General features: G+C 36.9%; 2 protein-coding genes across 2 annotated transcripts; both read right to left on the reverse strand.

Annotated features, from left to right (window-relative positions):
- Positions 1 to 205: 205 nt before the first annotated feature.
- On the reverse strand, positions 206 to 1621 carry LOC107619967 (Protein kinase superfamily protein). Its single transcript, XM_088500852.1, has one exon. It carries the CDS (start codon positions 1418 to 1420, stop codon positions 398 to 400), a length of 1023 nt encoding a protein of 340 aa, XP_088356978.1. The 5' UTR covers positions 1421 to 1621; the 3' UTR covers positions 206 to 397.
- Positions 1622 to 5728: 4107 nt separating this feature from the next.
- On the reverse strand, positions 5729 to 9305 carry LOC107623562 (receptor-like protein kinase HSL1). Its single transcript, XM_016325891.3, is given in 3 exon segments — positions 5729 to 6024; positions 6026 to 6366; positions 6568 to 9305. Coding segments are annotated over 3 exon segments (3099 nt in total). The 5' UTR covers positions 9251 to 9305; the 3' UTR covers positions 5729 to 5949.
- Positions 9306 to 10164: the final 859 nt, after the last annotated feature.

The raw sequence follows: 10164 nt of genomic DNA on the forward strand, positions 1-10164 counted from the left end.
CCTCTCTCCCTTTTAATCAACTCTTATTGAAAATGTGCATATGATATGATATGATATATTTACTTTTCATGGACCCAAAATGCATGCAATATATATCATTTTATTGGTAATTGGTCTGCATCTAAATATGTATAATATTGAAAAGGCAAAATTGCTATACCAATTTAATTTCACAACCCAACAACTTTATATAACATATAATTGGAGGACTCTTTTTCTTTTATTACCATCATTTTATACACAATTACTATAAAATACAAAGAAAAATGAGTGATACAAATAATTTTCTATGAAAAAGGGTGAAAACTCAAGTGAAGTCAACTTATCGTGAAGTTGATACTGAGAGATGTTAGATGATTTGACTGAATTTTCATCTAACGGCTCTCAAGTATCAACTTCACGTGAAGTCGACTGCAACTGAGTTTCCACACACTTGTATTTCTAAATCGTTCAAAATGGTAGCAACTTGAGCAACACTAGGCCTACACTTTCTTGGATTACCAACACAAGCAGAAGCAACTTTGGCCAATCTAACCAAAGGACTCATATCAGAAGGAGTCACAAGCCTGGGATCTAAAACTTGACCAAAACTCATTTCCTTAATCAAAGGCAATGCCCAATTTGCCAATGACCCTCCCTCACACCCTCTTCCACTTAGAAGCTCCAAAAGCACCACACCTAAACCATAAACATCACTCTCTTTAGTAGCACCACGCCCTCTCTCATTCCAATACTCACCATCCACATACCCCACTACCCCTCTCTTCTCCATTGGTGCCAAGAAGTTAAGTCCATAATCACAAACCCTGGCACAGAAATTCACATCAATAAGAACATTAGAAGACTTAACACAACCATGTACTATGTTTGGTGCTACCACTTCATGCAGGTATTGAAGCCCTCTAGCTACACCTGCTGCAATTCTAAACCTCTTGCTCCAATCCAGAAGTGAAACACCATCTTGGTTTTGTTGTAAATAGAATTCCAAGCTCGCCATTCGGATAAACTCCATGACTACAACTCTTTCCCCTGGCGCTTCGGAGAATCCTATGATTGGAACAACGTTGGGGTGTTGTGCCAATGAGAGCCACTTCAACACAGATGAGAATCCAAAGCCTGCATTGCTCAAAACAAGAAAAGGGTGGATCCTCTTCACAGCTACAACCTCTGCATTCGATAGCGTTGCGGCGTAAACTGTTCCTAGGCGACCCTGGCCAACAATTCTCCTATGGTTGAAGCCATCAGTGGCAGCATCAAGTTCCATTAAAGGGTATGCACGAGCACAAAATTTTACCGGAAGTGTTTCCTCGGATTCAACCGGCTTTTTCTTGCATGCAAGAAACAGAACAACACCAAGAACTATAAGAGATATGGATAGAGCCACCATGACTAAATCATAAGCAATCTTGGCATGGTCCATTTCTAGTTTCGGTCCTTCTTTTCTCTTTTCAATTGCTTGCAGGAAGTGAATTGGAATTTGGAGGGTAGTTTGTCAAACTTATAAATGTGATTTAATATAATTGGATGAGAGATTTTATCAAACAGTTGGAGGGTATGTTTAAACTTTGGAGGAGAAAAAAGAGAGCATAAGTTTGACAAAAAGAGATTTAGTATTTGCCTATTTGGTGAGATTAGTTGTGTTAGTTCAATGTTGGAGCCATGCCACTGTTTTTATATACGTGACATACTGAAATTTAAATATTATGCTAGAAAGACAATAATTTAAAATTATACATTTATTATATCTAATGTTAAGTAGTTATTTTAGAAATAATTAATAAATATAACATAAGATAATTTTAAATTGATTTAAGTTAATTTTTATTGTCTCCCAAATATTTCTTATCCTAATTTGATTTCATAAATGACGGGATTCATGATTTGATTCAAATTTTAAATTGGAAACTACTCAAAATTAATTAATTGCCATACCTCGCGAAAATCATGATTTGATTCAAATTTTAAATTGAAAACTACTCAAAATTAATTAATTGCTTCTAATTTAATTCTAATTTTAATTTAACCCATTGTACACACTGTATAAAATATACATTGACTCCTTATACTTTTCCTTAAATAAATGGGACTATGGTACTATGTTAGCATACACATAAAGACAGCGCGCAGTATATAAATGTAGCAACATAATTAGAGAATTGTTGTTACACATTGTGGCTCCTTAAATTCTGCTAAAGGATATGTATAAATTAAAGTGGTTTGAGCGAGGTTTCGGTTTATTAGACGAATCGTTGATCTGGTTGGTGCATCTGTGTGCCTTTTTCACTTACTTTTGTACTAAAGTTTCAGTTTATATACCGCTATACTAGTCTAAAAGGTGTTGGGGATTCATCAGATACAGAGAATTTGGTTTCAGCAAACCAACTTTCCCTGTCTTTTTTAGTTCTCCAATTCTTTGTAGCTTTGTCTGTAATGTTGTTGGTTAGGTATTTTAATAGATTCTTTTCTTCACCAAGTATCGGACTCTGTTTCGCATTGCATATTATTTGTGATGTTCTGTGCATAGGTTGTCAGGGGTTATTCCAATGCTGACTCATAGTAAATGGTATAAGAGACAGCTTGGAAACTGTGTTATTCATTCTCAATTTCTCATATCGTTGACTGCAACTTTCTTAAAAGCTAACGTAAATTAAAAGTTACTACTATAAAATTAATCTTAATTTAATAAGATATAATAGCAATAAGAATATACTACGTGTGGAAAATTTTGATATATAAATGTTTTAAGTTTCTTTTATACATTAAATGGATTCTTTAAAATTAAAATTTTCTGTATTTACTTTCTTAATCTTTTTTTTTCTAACATAAAACAAACGTTAAGTAAGTGTGCATATCAAACCAGGCCCCAAAAGAAATAGTAAGCGTGCAAAGGATTTTATAATAACATGAATAGTATGGGGAGGAACCTCACTCATTTGAATGCATAATTGAAAGCAATGATAGATAAATAACAAAAATAGGAGGACCCCCAATGCAAAGTTAAAACTAATAGCGATAATAATAACAATAAGAATGAATGGACGAGGTATTTCCTTTTCATTAATATAAATGGAGAAGAACATCTGCAAATCGCAAGTGAATTGTGATGCACCGGATTCTGAAGTAGCCAATTATATGCTGGCCACAGACATAGCTATTAGGCTACAGCTGAAGTTAGTAGTACATGAGCTAAGCCCGCTAGGGAAACATAATATTTATATGGAAATAATAGGGGCCCATGGACTATTCATGATAATGCACACGGGCTTGGCTGCTAGCTCTAAGGAGGCCCACCAGTTGAATCATATAAGATGGTATAAAAAAATAATTTATGATAGTTAACGAATTTGAATTAGTCTAATAGTCAGCTCATTCGTCCGTTTAAGTAAGTGTCGAGTGTTCGAATTCTGTCTTGTGCATGCAGCAACTCATTGGCCAGTGACAGGCTCTTGAATAAAGCTTAGGTCTGCAATGAATTAGTCATTGACCTATCGAGCAGACTGGAAATACCGTGGACAACCAAAAAAAATTTATGATGTGTTATTATTTCTGTAATCAGACAAGCATGGATTTGATTGCTGGATTTGGTGGAAGGATATCTTGGAAGATTTCAAGCAATAAGTATTGGTGTGGTGGCTGTTATTTGGGAAAGCAAGAAGCTTGACATCATCAATAATATTAATATTAATTGCATTATTACATGATAGTGTGTTAAACTAACACCGGCAGACAGTAGATTGAGATGAACCCTTAGTTTATTGGGTTGACATTATGGTTACTTCGGTTTGATTCCTTATGAATTTTTTTTTGTCAAGTGGATTGGACAGCACCCAATCTTAGATATTACACCCATGTTTTACACATACACAACACACTCACACACACTACCATGGGTATCATGGATTTTTAAACCAACAACCAGCTTCAACTGGGATTAAAACCTGGGTGCAGTGTTGTATGAAGCAGATAGGTATGCCATCTGTGCTTGTGCTGGGCCACTGCTGCATTCCTTATGAAATTTAAAGCCACATATTGGTGAAGAAATGCTCCAATATTCACACCTTTGTTCGGGTTGTTTTTTGGATCTACCCCAACCATGTCTTGCTATTCCTTCAGCAGCTTCTCTTCATGAGTTTTAACAAAAGAACAATAAAATAATGGACTCTAAAATAATATTATGGTCAACGGTATGAGAATGGACTTCTTTTTTCATTTTCATTTTCTTTTGGGTGAAGAACAGCATAATGGGCCTTACAAAACTCTCCTTATTCCTTATTGGTCTAAACAAGTTTGGGCCTCAAGGTGGATCATGGATCAAGGCAATATTGAAGAGTGGACCAATCAAGTACACGTGGAAATGCGTAAAGTGAGAGGCTTGTGGTCCTCCACACCGATTAATCAATGACGATGAGGTCACATTTACAATTTTAACGCCTTCTAAATAAATCTCAATGAGTCAATAATCCAACAGCTTCACTCAATAATGTGAATTTGCGTTAACCTGTAGTATTTATTTGGATGAGTTTCATAAAGTGGGAGAGTAGTAATCATGGGATGAAGTTTGCACTAGGGAATGGTGATCCAAACGTCACTATTTATGAGGCTATGATCCATGCATTGCTCTTCAAATGCCACAGCTTTGCGCTAATGATGCATTTACAACATTGGAGAGGAACTAGAGAAAACTACCAAAATGGGAAACAAGAGTGTCATATTCATTGTTACAAAAGTGTGGTTCTAACTGCAATAATTCCCTTTACCAAATTTTAGCAGTCCCTTGAAGTAGATGTCATAATAAGTAACCACTAGCTGAAGTCATTTTGCAACAGAAATGAGTACTAGTGCCTATGCTATACACCCAACCTCATTAATACTCCTCCATAGGCCTAGAGAAGGAGTAGTAGTACCAATTGTACTGGATGCAACCTGCAATTAAAAGAGAGGGCCCATAAATGACAATGCCTTCCTAACCACCTCATTAAAACACACATACATATGTTGCTAAATAAGCATATACCTCAACTAACTTGAATCGGTAGAGTGGTCAATTCATTCGTCTGTTTAAGCAAGTGTTGGAAATTCAAAACGCAACTTTCAAAAACTAAGAGTGCTTTTAAAATTATTTAAAGATAAACTTTTTAAAATTAACTTGTCCTCATCAAAATTAAAAATACATTAATTAATATCTAAATTTAAAAACATTTAATATCTATTATTATATTATTAAATTTTAAAAATTATTTTATTAAATATATTTATTATTATTTGTACTTATTAAAAATTATTTTTAATTTAATTTATCAAATACATATGTCACAACTTTTAAAAAGTAAACTAAACCGTAATAAACTACTTCATGTTCTATTCATATAAAATAATATACTATTATCTTATCAAATAATAATAGTAATAATTAATTAATTATAGATTCCCAACCTGGGAATCATTTTCCATTACGTGATGACTGAAGTTGAACTGAATTTCTACAGTGAATTGCTATTGGAATTTTAGAAGGTATGATTTTACAACTTACGTGACTCATGGCAGAGACAGGTCACATCTTTTTCTTTAGCAATGACTAGTGAGAATGTAATTTAATAAATAGCATTAATGCAAAACCACCATTCAAATTCTCTAGCAGGGAACCGCCTTGATAAAATATCAACCACCTTAACTTTACAGGGAAAAACAGCACCAACTTCTACTATTCTATTTTCAACCCCAAAATCACTTTAAAAAAAAAAGAAGTATAAATTCAATTAAAAATAAAACTCTTTTCTATCCCCTTTCTTTAGCCAACTTTTGTTAAAGCAAACCAAACCATGAGTGGGAAACATGGATGAATGAAGTTGGCACTATAATAATAATAATAAATAAGAATTAAGAAGCTCCCAATCTCCCAAGCCCCTCCTTTTGAGAATCAAAAAAACAATGCAATGACATCCATTTGAACTAAGCAATACTTCCATGATGAGAGCCATCATCATAGTAATAAGGGGGCAAATTGCCATCATTCTTGGTTGACTTTGTTCTGTTGATATCTGTGGGGGTAAGGGGGGGTGGTGGTGCCAAGCTCTTGCAACATCTTCACCACTCTTCTCATTGCAGGCCGGTTTATTGGGAGGGGGCTTGTGCACACAAGGCCAATGTTGAGCACCTTACATATATCTTGTTTGAAAGAAGAATCTAGCCTTGAGTCAACCACATGCTCCACACCTTTTTGATCCAAGGTTGTGCAAACCCATGAAACCAAGTCCTTTTCCCCAAATTCAGGGTCTACCGGCCTCCTTCCACTAACCAACTCTAGTATCACAACACCAAAGCTATATATGTCACTCTTCTCATTCACTCTAAGCGTGTATGCATATTCTGCACATGCCAAATCACAATGTCAGCTAGGCTTGCCTCCAAAACAGAATATACATCATAATTTATAATGCTAATTACTTGGTAATACTAAAAACACTATTGGTCCTATGTGATTTTCTTGCAAAAACTCAAATATCAAACTAATTTATTGACACAAACTTGAGCAATGATTAATCAATTCACATGAAATGCTTTACTAACCTGGTGCAATATATCCACAAGACCCTGCTATGACAGACATGGATTTTGTTCCTTTTCCGGTGGTTTCGACAACCTTAGCTACTCCGAAATCTGCTACCCTTGCACCAAACTCTCCATCCAGCAAGATATTGTTAGATTTCACGTCTCTATGTACAATTGGAGGAACACAATCATGGTGCAGATAAGAGAGGCCTTCTGCGGCATCAACCGCTATCTTGTACCTGGTTGGCCAATCCAACAACCCTCCTTTGCTGCTATGCAGCAAATCACCAAGGCTTCCATTCGGCATGTACTCATAAACTAACAGCTTGCAATCCCTTGTGGTGCAGCAGCACCAGAGCTTCACAATGTTCTTGTGCCTAATTTTACCCAATGTCTCAACCTCTGCATCAAAAGCATTGTCTTGAAAGCGGCCATTTTCGACATCTCCACCACATTCTATTTCCTTCTTAACCCCTTCCCATATCTTCTTCACGGCGACAGCTTCACCATTGCTAAGCACAACCTTGTAGACTTTCCCAGAAGATCCGCTTCCTATCACATTATCTTCATCAAGGCAGTTCAAGATCTCATCCTCATCAAAACCCAATTTGTGAAATGACATCAGTGTCCACTTTGACTTATCAATAGCCCTTGCATTCTTGAAACCCTTGTACTTGAAGTAGAACCATACCACACCAACAACAAACACCAAAATGGCAACAATGAACATGGTTCTAAGCAACCAAACAAAGCTTCTATTCTTATCCTTATCTCTTCCATTACATAAACCCTTCAAATCCCCACACAAACCAGGGTTACCAAGAAAGCTAGCCTTGTACATATCCTTAGCCAACATTGGGGGAAGTTCTCCATTTAACTGATTATGAGACAAATTGAGCTCATTCAGCCTCAAATTCTGCAAACCAATGGGTACTTTCCCAGAAAACTTGTTATTAGAAAGATCAAGAAAATTAAGCACTGACAAACTACCAATTTCCTTAGGGATTTCACCACCAATCTCATTGTTAGCCAAATTCAACTCGTTCAGTTTCTTCCATGATTTAATCTCATTGGGAAGCTCTCCACTGAGCTTATTGTTATGCAGATCAAGAGTACCAAGCTGACCAAGATTCACAAAACTCTGGGGCAACGAGCCATTGAACTTGTTATCGCCACCAGAAAATTCCTGAAGAGTTTCCAACCATCCAATCTCTTGAGGGATTGGACCCTCGAAACCGTTCTTTGAAAGCCTCAACAGTGAAAGATTCCTCGCTCCGGCAATGGTACTCGCGATTGAACCAGAAAACGAGTTATCGACAAGCTCAAGCAGAGACACGTGAGGAAGACCCCACAAACCCGCCGGAATGTCGCCGGAAAACCGGTTGAAACCGAGCCTTACACGCGTTAAGCTCGTGCATGCGCCAAGACTCGCCGGAACCTCGCCGGAAAACGAGTTATATATCAACAGAAGCTCCTCCAACTGGCCGTGATCGCATAGAGTGGCCGGAATGGGACCGGAGAACTGGTTGGTCGAGAGATCAATCCATCTCAACGGCGCATTCTTCCCCAGATTCTCCGGCAACTTCCCGGTGAACCTGTTGTCGAACAACCTCAACTCATAGAGGTTCGGCGAGTTTGCAATGGTCGCCGGCAAGTTCCCTTGGAAGCGATTCTCGTAAAGGTTGAGACTTTCGAGCGGCAAACGGCAGAACTCATCGGGAAGTTCACCTTCCAAGTGGTTCATGGACAGATCAACGAGCCTCAAGGAGGTAAGGTTCGACATTCCCTTGGGTAACTCGCCGGACAACGAGTTGTTATACAACTCGAGCTGAACCAGGCGAGTCAACCCGGTGAGCGAAGCGGGAATGGAACCGTGGAGGTTATTGAATGCAAGGTCCAAGTCGACGAGGCTCTTGAGGTTACCGAGTGATTCGGGTATTTCACCGACGAGGTTGCACTGAGTGAGCCACAGAACCTCAAGGTTCGTGAGGTTACCGAGCTCCGGCGCAATCGGAGCCGGTGAAAATGGGTTGTAAGAGAGGTTGAGCATCTTGAGGGTGGTGATGTTGCCGAGGGAAGGTGGTATGGTTCCTTCTAGAAGATTGTAGACGAGGCTGATGACCTGGAGTTTCTGGAAGGCTCCGAAGGAGGGAGGGATGGGGCCGGAGAAGTTGTTTCCGGCGAGGTCGAGGTGGCGGAGGTTGGGGAGCAAGGAGAGAGAATGAGGGAGGGGTCCGGTGAGGAGGTTCTGGGAGAGGTCGAGGTGGAGAAGGGAGCGGCAGAGGGAGATGTCGGAGGGGAGAGTGTCGTTGATGGAGTTGTTGAAGAGGATGAGGGTGGTGAGGTTGCGGAGGCGGCAGAGGGAGTGAGAGGGGAATGGGCCAAAGAGGTTGGCGGAGGAGAGGTCGAGGGTGACGACGGTGTCGGAGTGGCAGGTGACACCGAACCAGTTGCAGGGAGTGGAGTCTCTGGTGTTCCAGTTGGAGAGCGTGGAATGAGGATCTTCCATGGCGACCTTCATTTCATACAGGAACAGTCCTTCTTGGTTCAGTGACTCTGCTGCCGCTGATAGAACCGCCAGAACCACCAACACTGAGATTGGACGCATTGTTTCTTGAGTCAAGTGATGAAGAAGAAGACAATGAAGAAGAAGGGGAGTCAAGTCAGATTCTATTTGATTTAATGCTGCCGCTTGGACCATGCATTCACCATTTCCATTCTTCTTTATCCTTCAACTCTTGTCAACTTACCATCATTACAGCTTTTTTAATTATTTTTTTTAATGAAAAGTTGCTGGTTGAGACTTGAGATGGTGTGAAAATTTCTACTCGTCTACCCTGAGTATTCTTGATCAATAAAAAAAAATAATTTTATATTATTAGATATAATCTTAAATCATTTAATTATTACACAAAATTTATTACGAGAAAGTCTAAAAAATCAGTATTTATATTAAGGAGGCCACTCAGATAAACACGCTTAAAACGCCTTTTTTTAAAGATGTCTTTATGTTGTGTTTTAATTGGTTTTGGTATAATTTATTCGGTGTTCCTCATCACATATTATTAAATTCCTCAAAAGATTTTCTTTCCAAAAACAATAAAAAACATTTAATTTGGACTAAAACAAAAAAGATAATAGATTAACTATTAAATTTTTTTTAAAAGATTATTTACATAAAAAAATATATCACATTCATCAAAATATATATATATATATATATATATATATATAAGCTCTTAAAAAATTTTATAAATAAAAAAATAATTAATTTTTATTCGTATAATATATAAAATAATTACTATATTATTATTATATTATAGATTAAAATTTACTAATTTAAATTTTATTTTTATTTTTAATATAAACATTAGAAATAAATAATTTTTTTATAACAAGATATATTATAATAAAATATATATAATATTAATTAGTTTTTAAAAAATTCTGAAAAGATGGTTTTTTCTAATAAAGTGTTATTAAAAAATTAACATTATAAAAACTAATTTCAACTAATATGATATAATATGATATAATAGGTTATTAAATATATTTAATACAAAACACATTGAATATAAATTTTTATTGAGTTTAAATTTTAAATAATTTTTAATT

Source organism: Arachis ipaensis, chromosome B10 (assembly GCF_059453495.1).
Source record: "Arachis ipaensis isolate K30076 ecotype BB chromosome B10, ASM5945349v1, whole genome shotgun sequence".
NCBI classification, from domain to species: Eukaryota; Viridiplantae; Streptophyta; class Magnoliopsida; order Fabales; family Fabaceae; genus Arachis; species Arachis ipaensis.

What these genes read in the sequence shown, in the direction of transcription:
- LOC107619967 (XM_088500852.1), bottom strand. Translation starts at nt 1,420, where the DNA reads ATGGACCATGCCAAGATTGCTTATGATTTAGTCATGGTGGCTCTATCC.